At 41.6% G+C, this 18,588-nt stretch overlaps 1 protein-coding gene across 6 annotated transcripts in view; it reads right to left on the reverse strand.

Moving 5' to 3' along the window:
• The window catches only part of reln (reelin), a 90,139-nt gene extending 80,181 nt beyond the window's left edge, over positions 1-9,958 (reverse strand). For all 6 annotated transcript variants that reach the window (XM_079346463.1, XM_079346462.1, XM_079346461.1 and 3 more), the window contains exon 1: positions 9,363-9,958. In XM_079346463.1, the coding sequence (XP_079202589.1) occupies positions 9,363-9,615 (253 nt within the window). In that variant the 5' untranslated portion in view covers positions 9,616-9,958. The remainder of the gene's footprint in view (positions 1-9,362) is intronic.
• Between the last annotated feature and the right edge of the window lie 8,630 nt (positions 9,959-18,588).

The raw sequence follows: 18,588 nt of genomic DNA on the forward strand, positions 1-18,588 counted from the left end.
TCAGAGTATCAACATGTACTTTTGAACTGGTGAGCCTTATAAATACTTAATTACATGGTGCTTACTTTATATTGTACAGCTTTACAAGTGTACTGAAACAAGGCATGCTTTCTCATAGAGTCCAGGGATTTTCAACAAATATGTGAGCATTTACATATTACAACAGTGGTTTCCTGGGGTCACTTTTGAAAGAACAGCGACCTCAGTGAAGATCAATGTTACAGTTTCATTTGATTCCATTACCACCATAATAGCATCCATAAATAAAATCCTTCATGTTTCTATAACTAATGCACAAAATTAGTCTGCAAATGAGCCCATTCTTCTGTGCCTGTGAAAGGGGAACATCTGTGCCTAGTTTTGAATGCCTCCCACTACCCAGAAACATCTGGACACATCTCCCGTTTGCAAAACTCTAGCTGCTCTGCCTATCACTACCAACTGTATGCACACTATGTAAGCACGTACACACACTGAGCTCTCAGCACGAGCTTAAGAGTCAGTGCTAAAATGACAGCTTACCCAAATCAGGTTTCTACTATCACAGCTATAATAGCTTTAATATGAATAATGGAACTGTCACTTTACAAAAAGATTCACTTTACATCCCCACTCTGTCAGTCCTTTTTAGCATCTCTTCCACACTCTCTCTTTCCCCTCTCCAACCTGCTTACAGAGTTTTTTCTTCTATTAGTGTACCACCTTTTTATCTACATGGTTTGGAATACTATGTGAGCTTTCACAAAAATGCAAGGCATGATGTACAACTTTGATGCTTTGATTTTCATTCAGAAGAGAGAAACAGCTTAATAATAACACATACAAATATCAATATATGATTAATTATTAATCCGAATCAATTCAATTAACGCCAAATGAATCTCCTTTATAGATATCTGTGCCACGCACCATGTCATTTAATCTCATAGGAAACATCTATAGGTTTCTCGTTGGCCCTAAAAATATAAGACCGCACACAGATGCATGTTTAAGTACACTCATGTTAACAGTTAACAGGCTTGCAAATTTTAATTCAGTTCTCAATTTTCCAGCAATCCAAAAAGTTGGCATGTTCTTTTAAGAATTCAAAGATGTCCTGGGAGCTGGAAAGGAAGGTAGGATATTATGATTGCTACTTTGCTCTCCACTCCCTGCTCTTTCTTGGAGTGAATAAAACAGATTTTGGCCATCTAAGTAAAAAAGCGAAGTCAAAGTGCCTTCATTGCTTTTGGGTGTGAATATGTGAGTGGAGGGAGAATGGCAATGCTGGTAAGGAGGGGGCTTTCATGGAGGAGAGGGGAGAGATTGATTTCTAATTAACGAGCTGGTTGCTCTAATGAAAGACTAGATAGTGTCTACTGGCAGTGGATCAATGGGGAATGTTTCCCTTGACATCCAGTCTTAATCACACCAGTTCAGCTCCGTAAGAATGCACACATTGCTCTAATCAATCCTGTCATGTTCCTAACATCTCCCATTTCATTCACACCGCTTTTCTGTTTAAACCTCCACCTAGGACCTTTGCTTTCACTGAAAGCAAGGATCCCTGAATGACTTTATGACTCTGTATTATCTGCTGTCAAAACAAAGTTTCATCAGCATATTAATACTTGAAATGTCTATCTATCTATATTATAGATATTTATATGGTTTTATGAATGCAGGTCTATCTATCTATCTATCTATCTATCTATCTATCTATCTATCTATCTATCTATCTATCTATCTATCTATCTATCTATCTATCTATCTATCTATCTATCTATCTATCTATCTATCTATCTATCTATCTATCTATCTATCTATTTAACACCATGGTAAACAGTTGCCTGGGGCATCAGTAGCTTATTAATTGGTGTGCAAGCGGCCAAGGGTTCAAATACGACCTGTGGCTCCTTTCCAGCATGTACTTCCCCACTCTCTCTCTTGCCCAGATTTCTTACTATCTCTAAATAAAAGCATACAAAGGCCAAAGATAAATCTATAAAAAAGTTAACAGTCCCCTGAAACAGGCCACAAATTTATCTTAACTTTCACGGATATGTCAGTTTTATTGATTCTTAATTACTTTATGAAACGTCTGTTTTAGTCTTAGTCATTGCCCGCCTATAAGACAGAAATCTAACATCCTATTGCTATCTACGTTTCCTTTTTTTAAATGTCAAGTCTTTACACTTTTATATGTGTAATGATGCAGCACTCTTCTATCTCTACATTGTACACTGAGACAATCTTTGTTGATGTCCCAATCCTGAGTCAGCATTTTCAACATAGACTTGTGGGAATCAAGAGATATGATGTTTAAATGTGAGATCATTTAACAACAGAATGAGCATTACGGCAAAGAAATATCTTCAGGGGCCCTGTAAACACAGACCCCATCACCGATGCTGTCACAATGGAAAAGGGAGTATGCATGAGCTTGTGCATGTACACAGATGTGTAATCTGCCTCTACCAGCCTACTGTGTCTCTATGGGGCAGAGTGGACCCAGTTGTTTGAAGGAGGCTGGCACTGAATGGGGGGTAGAGCTGGGGGTAGATCTGGAGCTAATCCGACAACGCCACGCGCCATGTGCCCAGCACCCAGCCAATTGCACCATGCCGCCTCCTCTGTAGTGGGTCCATTGGAGCGCTACAAGGCCCTCTGAATGCTATCAGCACAGACGACACACTGCCCCCCAAGCAGGGATTACAGCTCTCTCAATGAAGCAGCCAGGAGGAGGATTCAGCGCAAGAGGAGAGGAGAGGAGGAGGAGGTACACAATCCTCCAACAGGAGCTCCATTCTCTAAAAGGAAGAGGCCATCGGCAAAGCTGACACGCTAATCAACAGTGGCTGGGAAACCACCCCATGAGAACAACACGTCCAGCAAGAGGGATGGGGAGGAGGGACGAAAGGTTTTAATAGGATCCATCACTTTTCAAAATCTGGCTTAGAGCCACTGGGTTCTTCTTAAGGAGAATGAACACTGGTCCTTTGTTTGTGGGGAAGATTTGGATGGGGACATTAGCATGAGTTTGCATAGACAAATGGAGCTCTTAATGGCATATGCAGACCTGGTATTTGGGTTTTGTGAGAGGAAACAACTCTGTAATTATGTTTACAACCTGTCTGTGAGTTGAAAGTAAACAGCAAAAGGACGGTGTGTGTGTGTGTGTGGGGGGGGGGGGCTGATGTCCATTGTGTTTTCTATTTAAAATGAAGCTAAGCAGTAAATACAGTGCGAGTCTAGAGTTTGTAATGAAGCTGGTATTCTGATTCTCTTCATGGTTTACCTAAGGTCTAATATTTAAAAAATGGCTTCAATACAGTTTGCCAAGTCAAACATATTCCTCAGCTATGCCAGGAATCTAAAGTAACCAACATGAATGCTACCAAATGCTTTGTGCTTCAGGAGTGGAAAAAGTTATAATGATGCCATATTTTGGATGGTTTGCATGTTGCACACAGATTCCACTGCCCAAGTCATGGAAATCTCTGTCGCTCCTTCTGCAGTCAACAACTTATACCTACAGTCACCAGAAAATGAACACAGGGGAAAGACAACAAGCAAGAACAGCCTGGGACATTGTGAGCCTGGCATCTGCAAATCCATGTTTGTATTATCAACAGAGAGCCACTCCAAATCAGGCAAACCCCCAAAAGGCAAGAACACTCCAACATCCTGAAAATACTCACGCCCACTCATCAGCCCACTCATGAAAGTTAGTGAAAACACAACTCACATTTGCTTGTTAAGTGCTTTCTTGTTTTGGCTGGAAAATGAATCCGTTGAGGAATTTAAAAATAAAAAATGTAAGAGCTTGCAGCTTGGCCTGATAAGACTAGCAAAGACACACACCTCTGCTTGACAGGAATCCACTCGCTGCTTTTATTTTTAGATATTTCTACCACACCTGGCACCATGCTGGCATCATTCTGGCACCAGCCTGGCAAATGCTAACAATGTCACTGTTATCTGAGGCCATTCTCCATGCTCTGATGCAGCGAATCAATTTTTCAGAAATGCTGCATTAGGTTGCATCTGAGCCCATCTCAACTATCACTGCTACCAAGTGTCTAGCACTGCTGCAGCTCACTGCTTCTTTAAAAGTACAACACAATGGCTGAAAGAGAGAGTGTGTCTGTCACCGCAAGTTTGCTGTTACATCATTAGATTGTAAAAGGTTTCAACAGTTTAACATCAAGAACTTGCTAAACAAATAGTTTAGGGGAACATGTACAAATTGAAACAGCCAGTTAGCACCTGACAAGAGGAACATATTAACCTCCTGTTCATGTTATCATGTTCATGCCTGATGTTCAATTGACAAAAAGAATTGTAATAGCCTGCTGATCAGGACATTTGTGTTTAGCCAGTGGAACATCTGACCTGTCTCGATGTCATGATGGATCACCCACTAAGAGCTGAGTGCTGTGTGCATGGCCAAGCGTGCATGTGTGACAAAGGGAAGATTACCAATGAATATCCATTCTCATTTTTGGCCCATCTGCTCCTTTATGTAAAGGAAACTGGCATATCTCATTGAATATAATGCTCTTTAAATGGTTCATCATTCAATGTCCGCATTAACGGAACACCCAAACACACCCAGCGAGCCCATACAAACAGTAAAACACTTGACACACTTCTCTCTATTCAGTGAAGTGACCTATTCAGACATAGCAGCAGGAGGCAGAGAGGCTGAAGAGCCAGGAAGCCAATGAACACACAGGATTGACCATTTGAAAGTGCTATTGCTATTTGCATGCTGTTTTTCCTATTCTCACAAGAGAGACCTATTAAACCATTAGCCCCTATCCCCATCACTCTTTCCCCTTTTTTCGTGTCCATGTTCCCCTAAACTCCATGTCTGCTTTAAAACTAGGCCAGTCTTTTGATGGTTCACTGACCAATGCTTGCTGCACCGTGAGGAATACATGTACTTAAGAGATTTCCTGATTTTTAAAATACATACAGTTGAGTCGAACATAGACATAAGGAGCACTAGACGGTTGGACAGGAGGAGCATCAACACCAGCCAAATCTTATCACTCTGTAGTAACAGGGATCCAAGAGAGGAAGCACTGACACAATGTGGTCAAAGGTTAGAAAGTAGAGTATCTAAATGTTCTGTCAGAGTTTAAGTGTTGCAGAAGCAGATGATGAAATTGGAAGGGCTGTAGAAGTCGCAGATTGTTCGTACTATTTTGGCGTTCAATTGCAAGACAAAGATGACTGCGAGTGAATGTTTGGTAAGAGAGTTTGTCCGGGGCCTTGTGCATGTGACCATCACTTAAACAGGACTGACCATTAGTACTACAGATACAAGTCAACAGCAATCTTGGGGAAAACGCTCCCCCATCTATAGCAAGTAATCAACTTTTCAGATAGATAATAGCCTCTTTTCACATCCCAAGACACATTGAGTTGTTTCTGGTGTTTGGCAGGAGAGCTGCTGACGTATTTCAAATCTGATAGGTTATCCTCAAAAGAGCTGTTGGCATGTTGTGGTGATAAAATTTCCCTCCAAGTTCCCATTAGGAATGTCATGTAATGGTAATGTCCAAATCTCCTTGAAATGTTGTTTCTTCAAGCCTATTCAATCCTTTACATAGGAAAGATGTAACATGGACTTCTGTAAAGACCATTGACAGGTTAGGACGAGCTATTTCAGCATACAGTCAACTGGTTCTCAAAGTAGCTCTCTTATTTTAGTCTCTCTTCCTTTCCCTTGAGCCATTGTTTCCCCTCCTCTTTCCTACTGTGGCACTGTGGTAAAGACACACTCCAGATGCCCACTGAATATTGTCTGATTTTCAATAGTGAGAGTAGAAACAATGAATATAGTGAAGGAGAGCTTGGTACCTACCTGAACATACATGCATCGGCAGGGGCTTATGTGAGTAACTCATTCAGTCCTCTACAATGTCACCCATGACCCCACTTGAAGAAATACACACCAGAACTCCACTTTTTATGGAAATAGACTTACAAGCAAGGCAAGCACTTCATTCATATTAACACTGTAAACAAAGTATGCTTGTTACCTCTAGTACGATAAAATGGCTGAGGCCCAGCTCACGCTTCATTATGAAAACTACAATGAAATCGACAGCAATATGGTTCAAATTCCTCGCCACACAAAGGCATTCAATCAATCTCGATGGCCCCATTTCTGCTTGTGCACCTCCATTTTTCTGGTTATTCTCTGCTGATTTCCAGCGCACACTGCATAACCATTGAATTCCCTTACCAATCTTTTCCATTGTGCTTTCTAAGCACACTGAACATCACAGTTGAAAGATGTGCCCTCTGCTCAAGATTCAAATCTAACAGTCTTTCATGGAAAGGACATGTTTCTCCCACTGCTGTGTCACTATTCTTTTTGCTGTGTTGTTGTTCAGCTTTGAAAATGAACTTGTAATTTTTCCAGAGCAGGGAGACGAGAACCAGCGAAAATAAAAAAGTGAGCACACTCAGATTGACTTTGTTTAGAAACAGGGTTCTGGTTTTTGTATTCCTATAAACATGTGGTTGCTGTACTGTAAGGAGAAGATCTTGCGTTCCCACAGCTGTGTTGTAAGAGGTCAGAGACAAAGTTTAAATAAATGCTTTGACATGGCAGAAATAAAGAACTGCTTCCTGAGTGTTCCTTTAAAAGTGGTTCAAAAAGGATCGTTTTGATTATTCAGAGGACAGACTCCAATCCCAGTGTGACCTTTCCTCATTTTTTTTTACTCCCTCTCCTCTGAGAGATAAGGCAGTATGTGGGCAGTAGCATGAGTGTGTGTGAATGACACTTGGTCTCTATTTGTCTGATAGAAGAACATACCCTAGAGTCTGAACACAAGCACACAAACCTCGCCAAACGTTCCGTTTCCCACAAGTTCAGAGTGTTTCTAAAGTATTTCTGTTCCGTTTTGTCCACAGTGACCCTGCCAATACACCCAGCCTGTAACACAACCTCGCTCGGTCATTTTATTTTGATAGCTAAATACAGTAATCTCAACTACAGCATACACACAGTACACTGCCCACACACGGTCTTATCACTCAAAAGCAACAGAGAAGTGAAAGGTCAGAAACCCAATTACCGTACTGGAAACCAGCCACACAGACTCTTCCTGTTCCTCGGCGTCAAATACGAAGATGGGTCTTTAAGACACTCACCTTCTTTGCCTTTTATAAGAGGTCATCTGTCTCTTTGATTTTTCTTACTTTGCCTCCCCTCTAGAAATAACTTTTCTCCTTCGCCCTCTATCTTCAATTTCTTTTCTGCAGCCCTTACACAACCACATGATAAGTGTCTCTAATGCTATCCACCCACTTTTTCCACATGCAGCTCTGTCAGTGGTCAGATCACACGCTTTTTAAACAATTAAACCTAATGTAATTCAAAACAAAGCTTAGAGAGAAATAATACCCCAAGAAAAAGACAAAAAAAAGACAGACCCAAGCAAATAAAGAAGCATTCTTAAGAACACTCATTCAAACACATCCCGCAACCTTTTCTTGAAATGACCAAAGGATAAGATGTACCGTTTTTTCCCTAATACTACTGTCAGCCGAGCAGGCATACACATCCACCTTCAGTCCAACAAATTTATATGTAGCCCTCAAAGCAGCCAATTCCCGCCACAATGTGCCTGGCAGAGACTGTGGCAACAACTTGTAAGGATGGATGTAACCATCAAGGTTTGCAAAGATGGATGAGAGGTGGAAAAAAAGAGACAGTATTGCTCACGATTGCACAACTAAGCACACAGTCAGCCAAGTTGTGTGTGCTCACTTGCCATTTGCCCGTCCTTCTCTTCACAACTCAAGTCAATCAAGTCAAAACCCCAGAAATTTGACAATGAGCTGCCAACATGTGCCAAAACATGCGATGGAGAAAAAGTGAGCAGCTTGGAACCATGTTATTTTTTCATGCAAGCCCCGCTGCTGGTATCTTAACTGCTCAATCCTCTCATCGTCATTTAAATCTCCCCCTATTTCATCCGATCCCAGCCATGGCCCTATTTAAATCTCTCCCTCCTCCCAATACACCACATTTCTAATGCTAATTATCTAAACCTCTCCGTGCGCTCTTTCCCTCCCATCCACCATCTAGTTATTCAAATCTCTCCCCACCCGCTATCCCTACAAGCCTGGCCCCAGTTAAAAGGTGCTTGACTGAAGGGTCGATCGGGGCTGTTATTTTAGACAGAAGACATTACACCTTATTACCGGACTCTTCTCTCTTTCTACTCTGTTTGCCTGGCCTTTCCGTATTCCTTTCTTTCTATATACAATTACACAAACCCTGTGCATATCCTTTTGGAAATCAAGAGGCTTATTTGTCCTGATAATCAAATGCATATGTTGACAGTGCAAGAACAGAGTAATAAATCCGCTGTTTGCAATACTAAAGGTGTATTATTACAAGGACAGGATCTGAGAGCGATAAGGGCAGTACAAACAAAATGTGTGTATTTTTAGGAACCTAGATCCAATCTGCAATGTACATAAAATGTGTATACATTCAGTTCTTACTGAAGAAGATAACTGCATGGGAATGTGACCTTAGTCTGTTACTGGTGACCTGTGTGGGTCACTGTCCGCAGTGTTGAGTAAGTGGCAGGGAGTGACAGAGCGACGATGACAGTTTGGGAGTTCGAGGAGATCTTTTTTTTTCCAGGACCAGGTGCCAGAACAACAGTGTGGGAAAAGAGGACATCAAGCGATGTTCATTCTTAAATGCATGGTGTCCAGATATTGTAATCTTTATTTCTAACAGTCAAAACATGTCTTTCTATGGTTTGTTTTCTGTTCGCACCCACAGATTTCTCTCTCTGATTCAGTTGCCTGGGATTTCACTGCGAGTCCTGTGGAAAAGCCACCTACACATGAAGCATCAGGATCACAGCGCTGTAAAACACCAAAGCTGCTAAAGAAACAGAACAGGAGTCCTACTCAGCCTCACTACTTATTACAGTTACATAAATGCTGGTTTCCATACAACAACCACCGCACACAAACTGCATACTCCCATATGCATGCACTACACCAGTACCTCATGTTTGAAGCGTAACACCTGCAAGGAAACGTTTTCACTCCACACGTGTGTGCAACTCTTGACTATGAGATTGGGGTTTTTTTCTTAATGCAAAATGTGTCCAATCCAAAAAATATATATAAACAACTATATTTTCACAGTAGAATTATTTCACAAAACATTTTTTTTTTTTTTTTAAATAGCGCAAACTGCAAATTTCCCAGTCGGTTGGATCAATTCCAACAGATTTCCCCTTTATAAGAAACACAACAATTTAAAAAGAGCTCCAAAAACAACTCTTGAACATGCAAGCAAAATTGAACACTGTAGGATGTGTGCTCACCTTGATACTCCTGTCCAGGGGTGTATGCAGTGGGACTGCCCGTAATTTGGAGGGTGAGAAGCACCTCTCCTCCACCTTCTACCATCCCGACTCCCTCCAGCTCCCCATGGTGGGTGCACAGGAAGAAGAAAGGGTTGAAACGGGGGTAGAAGCTCGCTGGGGGTGCCCCAAAATCCATGCTGCTGCTCCCACAGACCAGGGCCAGCAGGGCACATCCTAAGGCACCCCCGAGAGAGGCCCGCGGCATGGCCATCTGCCCTCACCTAACGAGGGACTAAGAGAGTTTAGGTGGGTGACGAAGTGTGATGAGTGATGAGTGGGAGCAGAGAAAGCACAGGTAGAGTTCCAGAGGACAAGCTTTTTGAGTCCGGGAATAAATCGAAAGTCCAAAAGTGCTTGAGAGAGCGCGTGCCTGTGTGTGGTTGTATGTGAAGTATTTACGTGTGAGTGCGCAGGCTTGGCTGTCAGGAAAACTGTAACAAGCTCTGTTCTTCCTCTTCTTCTTCTTCTTCCTCCTCCTCTTCTCCCTGTCCTACCTTCACTCTCAGGGAGTTCAGAGCTTCGCCAGTGCTGTCCTGCTCCGGCGTTTAAATACTTCACCCCCTCCCTCAGTTTCCCTCTCTCCTCCCACCCTCCCTCCTTTCTCTGTCTCTCTTTCGCTCTAACACCAGCTCCACGCGTGCTGTGTGCGCTCTACAAGACGGCCTCCCTCCTCTCTCTCATCCAGCTCGTCTCTCCTCCCTCTTCTCTGTCAGTCTATCACTCTGCCTTTTTTCCTTAATCTCTTCCTCCACCCTCTCCTCAATTCTTCCCCTTACCCCTTACTAAACCACTGTTACTCCATGTTGCACTCTTGCATCCCCCTCCAGAGGGACCTTGTCCGTCTTATCTCTATGCATCTGTTAATGTTTTCATCTCTATCCAGCCCAGTGACTTATCCCTTTTACTCTTCTTTCTTTCCTTTGTCTTTTTGCCCATCCACCAGACTGTCTCCTCCTCTCCCACCCTCTATCACACCTCCTTTCTCCCTCCCTCTTCCGCTCTCTTCACCTCCCTATCCTTCCTCGAGTCCCTCTGTTGCTCTCCCACTTAGTTCCCCTCCCCTCTTTCTGTCTCCCTCTTTTTCCAGCCCTGTACCTCTCCGTCTCTCCTCTTGTCCACAGCAGCACTCACATTTGTTTTTCCTCTTCTCTACTGTTGCTTTTTTTTTTTTTTTTCATGGGTTTTCCAGCAGAATTTCCTTTTCCGAAGGATTCTCCAACTTTTTCTGTCTGTCAAAGCAGCGTGGCTGCCACTGTGCTCCAGATTAAGCCACCACTACAGCAGAGACACCAACCATAATGCTGCTTTCTCTCCCCCACCCGCCTGCTCCAGCTCACCAAATGATGGATAAGTATTATTCCCTAACACCCTGCACAAACCCCCAATCATGCTCCCTTTTTTTCATCCAGTATTTACACTTTTCAGCCACATACACCCTCCATATTTGTCTCCCTGCTTATCCATGTCATGCTCTCTGATAATGACAGACTATAATCTCCCATTAAATATACTGCCCTACATTAAAACAAAAATATAACCGTAAAGAGGACAACTCAAAGAACTTGTTAACACCTCTGAGTGTCTCCCTTTTCTCTTTCCTTGCCTGCTGGGTTTGTATGCTTATGGGTGCCTATAACAGACTTATCCATCCCCAAGCAGGCAGTCCAAACAGCCTGACTGACCCACAGCAGGAGTGCAAAGCATGGCTGGCATGGCCAGATGCTTCTACAGTCTAAACCGTGGATCACAAATACACACACTCAGAACCAAACTGCACTATAGACTTTATCTCTGCTGATTTCTCTGGAGCCACTGCTTTGGAATTCAGAACGATATATTGCAAGTAAAAAATATAAAAATAAAATAAATCACATGGCAGGCCGGCTTCTGTGACAAGCACATCCCCTGTCAGCATGTTAATTACACATAGAATTCAAGACAAGCAGGACAAAAAAAAGCGAATACGATCCGATTTAGTCATATCAGTGAGACACAAATTAACAACCTTAAAGTTTTATAGTTCAAACAGGAAAAAAAGGGGCTACACCTTGGTCATTCAATCCAGTTTGAATAAAACTAAAAAACGGGTTTCCATAAATGCCTGCATGAAAGCAATTCATTTCCTCCATGGTTATCCTGTTAGCAGACCTCTGCTGCCTCTGTTGCCCATGGGACAACTCAACATCAGACGGCTAAATAAACAGATCAGGAAAGCGTGACAGTGGCCTCACGAGGACCAGGTGTGTTGTCATTTTTGTTTTAGTTTTCCTTTTTAATGCAATAATTGTCTGTACTAAAGAACAGTGAACAAAAGCAAAGGAAAGGAAAGTACATTAAGTAAAAACCCACTAAATGGTCAAACAGAGGGCAGAAACTTTTCTGATTGTTTACCCTCCCCGGATGCTCTAAAGGGTCAGCGAGGTGGAGCGTTCTGCAGACTGGAGAGTGGGGTCAAAAGTTATCTCAGACTTTCTCTGTTGTTCCTCTCTACCACTCCGCCGCCACCCTCCGGCTCGTCATTGCCTTAATGAAGCATTTTTAATTAATCTTGCTGCCTTAACTCACCGGTGAGATTCTTAAATAACTTAAGCACTTACAGTGAGTGCAACTTAGATATAGCATTCTTCTCTGTCAATGTTGCTTTTAATGCATGTAAGTCTGAGTCTTCATGGATCAAATATAAACTTCTTATTTTGATGTTTTTTTCCGTGGATATAGCATTGAAATTGCTTGACAAATAACAAATAAACTCCAGTAAGAAGATCTTTCTCCAAGATGAAGTCACACAAACACAGAGGGAAGGGTTTTAAAGATCATGTCCAAAAGACGTCATCATCCTCTATATGTAATCTGTGTTCTTGTTTGTGCTGTGTCAAGTCAAATCAGCTGTAAATGGGAAGACTGAATCACAGTGCAAATTTTCACCTAGGAAATATTTTAATCACTTGAGCCTGTCCATGTCAGGTATAAATAACGAAAAACGAAATGGATCAAGCACAATATTGACAGTTTCATTGTCAAATATTACGCCTGCCAACCAGCACTCCATTACGTCTCTTTCAGACAAACTCGAGATATAAGCACATTTTAAAAATCTTACAGTACCTCTGCTATAAGTCAAAAGTTTTCAAGATTTTTCATCGACATTTAGCGGGTTTAGGTAACAGAATTTCGTAAGAGCAAAGAGCAATTTCCACTAAGTACTGCTGATCAAATATAGGGTAATGGAAAATCAACTGAGCTGAATAAAGTATTGCGTTTCATGCCCGTTTCCATTAAACCATTACAAAAGTATATTCACATTGCTGTCAACTGACAATACAGTTAGTGTTCTTGGGGCAGTAAGTCAAAAGCAGTAATATTATACGAAAGTTAACGCAATATTTTATGAAAAATCAAAATCTTCCAGCAGAAAAGCTTTTTCTGACTCAATTTTGGCTAATGTACTGCTCACAGTCAGACTGGCTAATTGAACAGTGCGAGCACTAAATGTTGAACATTTGTGTACATGCAGTTAAAATCTCCCCAGGCATAGTTTTGTTCAGACATTGCACATTGTCTAGTAATTGCAGTCTTACATAATTCTCCTTATTTACATCAACAGTACTATTACCAATAGCAGTTAATACCACTGGCCTTACATTGAAGCCTACATGAGAGTAAAGCCAATAAAGTGAATTTAGATCAGTAAACATTTGAGTCTTGGGGCTCACTCGGCCTCGCTCAATTAAGAATGCAACTGTGTCAAAGTTCATGTTCTTAAATATAAACGTTGACACACGTCTATATGGATGTGTGTGTTTTCAGTGTGATCACTCCGTGAGCTCACAGTAGAGATGGAGGTAGAAAGAGAGAGGGGTATCAAGTGCCAGGTGAGCAATCTGTTTTACCTGTAGCAGTCTTTATTAACAGCAACACATGCCTGTAACTAATGGCCTTTGTGTTTTCTTCATGTAGATCCTGTCCTACATCCCTCTCCACTACAACATGACCACCGTGCAGCCCCTTCCTCATTGCCCACACACACAGACACTTAAACACACACACACATTGTGCGCGACTTGAGGCTATCGTTCTCCATTATGAAAACTAGGTCGGTGAAGGCGTGGGCAAGGGGAGTGGGGCAGTAATTATTTTTATCATTATTAATTTCCACCTCAAGGTTGCGCCAGGGCTTTTTTTGTCCGCTTCAATCTTCATTTCAGACCCCCTGCATCCACACACACTTGAACACACACACACACACACACACACACAGCTACCATCACTACCAGTGTCTTTGAAAAGCTGCGTGCCGAACAAGGCAGAACAGAGGGTGGGGGCACAAAAGAGGAAAAAGCTCAAAGGGATGGAAAGAGTGTGGTGGCTAGAGAGATAAAGGAGAACAGAGGCAGGGGAGGCAGGAGGGGTTGGATGTGTCGCTCCATCACTCACTGGACCCTAATTTACACTAACAGGTTGTTTACTCGATATGGCAAATGATAATAAAAGCCTGGGCGTTGGAGGAGGGGAGAAGGCAAGGAAAGAGAAAGAAAGGGCCTGCGGGAGCACTTTCACTATGATGGCTTGCACACTCCAATTAGTCCAATGAAAAGCTTCCCCCCCCCCCCCTGAAAGGAGTAAAAGGAGGGGTGTATTACTCAATGTGTAAATAAAACCAGCCAGATCATCCTCAAAACCCAATGTCCTGTTAGAGAGGGAGGGTTGGAGTCCCACACATAGATTCTCTCTCTGGACCAACACATACTGTAAAACAAAGTTGCTGTTCGTCAGGCCTTAGCAGTGGGCACACACTGAAAACATTAACATCACACACTTAAGTGTCTGAGAGGTAAAACAGCGTTAGAGGGGCTAAAGCAGGTCAGGGAACACATTTTGCCATTTCACTTAACTTTAACTTTTGAAAAGTTCTTTTGTTTTATTGTTTTTTCTTCTGTTTTTAAAACTTAAATTTCATTTATGAAGTAAAAAATGATTCCGGAACATATTTAGGCTACTCTTATGTTCAAAGTAGATGTGATTGGTGGGGTCAGTTAGGGTCAATAAATTATGATTCTTTGTGTGCACGCAAATTTCATTCCACCCCTGCATCATTTGGGAACCAGTGGGCAGCCCCATTTAAAAAAAAAAAAAAAAAAAAAGTTTGGAATCACCCTGCTTGTTAAAGTGGCAAGCATGTCATGTTACTCTGAGGGACAGCAGGACGGAGGGCTCTGCGGATGGGACTGATGTAGCAACAAGTGAAGGACAGGGACTTTCCCCCAGGTACAATTCAGACAAACTTCTCAAGGATGTATGTATCTTTCCTTCACTGATCTCTTCCACAGGGACCAACAGTGCTTCTGCTGAGAGTCATTGTCAGATGTCATAGCTGTCAGAATTTCCTATATTGAGACTGAAAGAAAATGATGTTAACAAATGCAGGAAACACCATCAGCTTATCGATGATCTCTCCTTCCACACGATCGATGTACACAAATCATAATTCAACAAAGGCTGAAGTAAAGCTGTCTTTTGAAAGATGCTCATGCTCAACTGAAATAAAACATGTTTATCATTTTCATTAATGACATGACTAAAGTATTTTGTACTTTCCTTTTGAAGGAGCAGACATCATGGGGAGGTCATGTTTGGGGGGCAGAGGGCCACTCTAAATATTTCTGTAAATGCCTATACAGTATATAAATTTTGTATATGTGTAATATCAGACACCAAAACACCTAAACATTTTTAGGACCTTATAATTGCATGAATAAGATTGCTGGACTTAAAAGGACCATAAGACCAAAGCAGTTATTATGACCGAGGTTTGCTGACAAAAAGTACAGATCTGTTTCAGATGGAAAATAGTTTCATTTTTTCCTTTTGCACTTCAGATACAGGAACAGAAATGGTAGTAATAAAGAAGACAAACTCTGAATTCTGACTCCTAAAATACAGACACAAAATGGATATTAGGACCTACTCAAGAAGCAACAGATAATTGAAATTTGAAGTTGAAGTTTTTCCACAAGTGTCAGATACAGAGTCAAAGAACCACTGAGTTTTTTTGCAAAGGCTAAAATTAAACCCACTCTTTTACCAAAATCATACACGTACCAAAAACTGAGTGAAGTAATACACAGATCCAAATGGATTCAGTTTCAAGTATTCACTGGTTTGGATTTTATTCCTTCTACAATACAGACAAATTCTTCTTCATTAAGTGTGTTTTAAGACCCAGTTTTGAAAACGTATTTTATTCTGTATAATGTATTCAGACTTGTTTTCTTTGGTGAAAATGCTCTTGGTTAATCATGTGATTTTTTATAATTGCTCAGTAATGATTGTCTGATTAAAGACTGCAGTTGGAACTTGGTCTAATTATACCCAAAAGCTCCCAAAACATGTTTACTGGTTACATGATTAGGTGATTACTGGACATTGTTTGTTTTTTTTATTTTTGTGTGGATCAAGTAAGCAGCAGGTCAGTTTTCTACTTCACTGACATCATTCGTCTACAGTACCTGAAATGCAGTGCTGCTAAACTTGACCCGAGTGATAAGAGGATCCTACCCTCTCTTCTATAACTCGGGGATTAGGGTAAGAATCTCTGGAAGTGGCTCCACTGACACCATGACAGATGAAGTTGTCCAGTAAAACCAAGTGGGGCATCGTACTAGTCGGGTCGACATTCCCCACATACTGTGCTTCTCCTGTCGAACATAAACTACAGACCACTACATCTAAATCTGTTTGAATCTTAGAATCTGTCCGGGTTCTAAGCGGATAGATTGTAACTTTGCATCTAGAAAGCTTGATAGAAACAATAAGATGATCATTAAAAGGCATATTTTACTTTTCAAATTCAATAACAGCATTTAGAGTACAATATTTAAAAGCATTGATTACTCTCTACTTATTTAAAAATAAGACAACTTAAGATTGATGGTCATTTCCATTGGTTCTGCTGGCAAGATTACTCTCAGGGTTAGAGAATCCTGGGTGAAAGAACGTTTGTTTACTTAGATCCCCATGTGATAAACAGTGGCCCCTCTTTCTCGGGTCTCCATGCCTTTTATTGACAATATTTTATTAGTCATGAGTTGTAGTCTATGTGTGCAAGATTTTCTTTGTTGTAACAATGTTTCTGGGCAATAAATCGTATACCGTTTGAAAGAGTGTTTATTTCCCTTTTAGATGATGCCACATTTGTAAGGAACATCTGTGGGATACGCAGCAACATACAGCAGAGTATGTAGATTGCACCTGTGGAAAAACTTGCCAAATCGTCTCTGCCGATGCCAAACAGCTTATTGATGGAAGAACCCTACACAGCCACAACAGCCTGGCAACTCCTCCTCATGCTGGTCACCAGCCTAGACACACACTGCTGCTGTGGGATGGCATCACATTCTCCAACTAGCATTTGTCGCTAGTCAGCCAATTGTGGTTGTGTTGGTCACTCTGGCACGAACAGCACGCCCAAGCTGATCCCACAAGTGTTACATGGCGTTGAGGTCAGGACTGCAGGCAGACCATTGCCTCTTCTCCACTCCTAAATTCTGGAGGTAGTCCCTAATAGGTAGACCATTCTCTGTTTCTTCTCCACACTTCGACCCTACGATCCAAATGCTAAAGGCAGAATCTCGACTCATCGCTAAACATAACGTTCCTACACATGTTCAGGTTCCAGTCAACACGTTGCTGAAACCAGCGCAAACACGCCTGACGTTGAAGGGCAGTCCTAAGAGACCGGAGATAGGCTGCGTTCTCTACCCAGACAATCTGTTCCTGATTGTCTGGGTAGAGAACAGTCGGCTATTTCATCCCGCAAACCTCAATTGCAAATCTGTAGAAGACTACCTGATTGGCATTTGATTGTCAGCACCTCAAAACAAGAGCCTTAAAAGTAGTCCCACCAGATTGCTTTCAAATTAGAGAAAAATAGCTTGTTAAATATTAGAGTTTTATTTTATTATTACAAAGTGCAAGTTTTGTTCCCAAGTGTGAAAATTGAAGGATAGAAAAAATCTTTAGGTTACAACCATCATATTGCCACTTGAAAAGATAAATTGTGGTATTGTGATAGGTGTAACGGGAAGAAATTAGACACAGTGACTGTATGACATGAACGTTTAGTTCGTATTGAGATTAGTTAATATAAACGTCTCACCACAGCTGTCTTCCTGACCAGACAGAGTTTGGTACATTAAATGAATAGAATAAAACGACTTTATTGTCATTATACAATTGTACAACAAAATTATTTGGCTTCACCATAAAGTGCACACAGCTAAAAAAAAAATCAAAAGTAACATTTATTTAGACTACGCATGGTAAGAGAATGTCTTTCACTTTGTGGGTTCTGTGTTACTGAAGTCGTCATGTTCACACAGATGGACTGGTCCTTTCTGTGTCACTTTCTAACTAAACAGCCACCCAATTCATTTTTATTGGGAAAATACAAAGCAGTCAATTACTTATGACTTTCACATTTTTCTGCAGATGCAAGAGCAGATGTGATGTCTGTGAGTTTGAAAGAAGGAGGGCACATGGCCTCGCTCAATTAAGTGTGATACATTTTTCAAAAGCTCTGAATCATAGTTCTTTCTGAGTTTCTGAGCATGGCAAAGTGCACCCCTCAGGGCTCTTTGCGTCCACAGATTGTACTTCTTCTGCATTTGCTAGACTTGAAATCTGTTCTCCAAACTCCACGTTTTAGTTCAGCTCCCAAGTCACTACCATCACAGCAACCCCCCCCCCCCCCCCCCCCCTCATCCTGCAGTCATGGTAACAGAGCTGTGAAAGAACAAGCTGAGGAATATGATACATGGGAGATGACAGACACATGGCCACATTGTGACAGAGCAGACGGAGAGAGTGCTGAGTGTGTGACACCACAGACAGCCATTTCCCCATCCTAACATCCAGCATGCAAGCAATTAGAAGGACAAGAAGCAAAAGTTGTGTGTGACACGGCAGTGTCAAGAAAAACAGGGATGCTAGTGTTTGAATTGCAGGAGAGTCGAATGAGTGGAGGTAATCAATGAACGTTTTATTGTTTTGAAATAGATGCATGAATTTTCATCCCTGAGCTATTAGTCTCTCAGCTGACATTAGTTTCCTGGAACAAGAGATCGCGAAGCTGACCTACTGACCTGAACTGTTCAGCATCTCTCTCTCTTTAAATTCTTTCTTCTAA

The sequence above is a fragment of the Symphodus melops genome (assembly GCF_947650265.1).
Source record: "Symphodus melops genome assembly, chromosome: 6".
Lineage (NCBI taxonomy): Eukaryota > Metazoa > Chordata > Actinopteri > Labriformes > Labridae > Symphodus > Symphodus melops.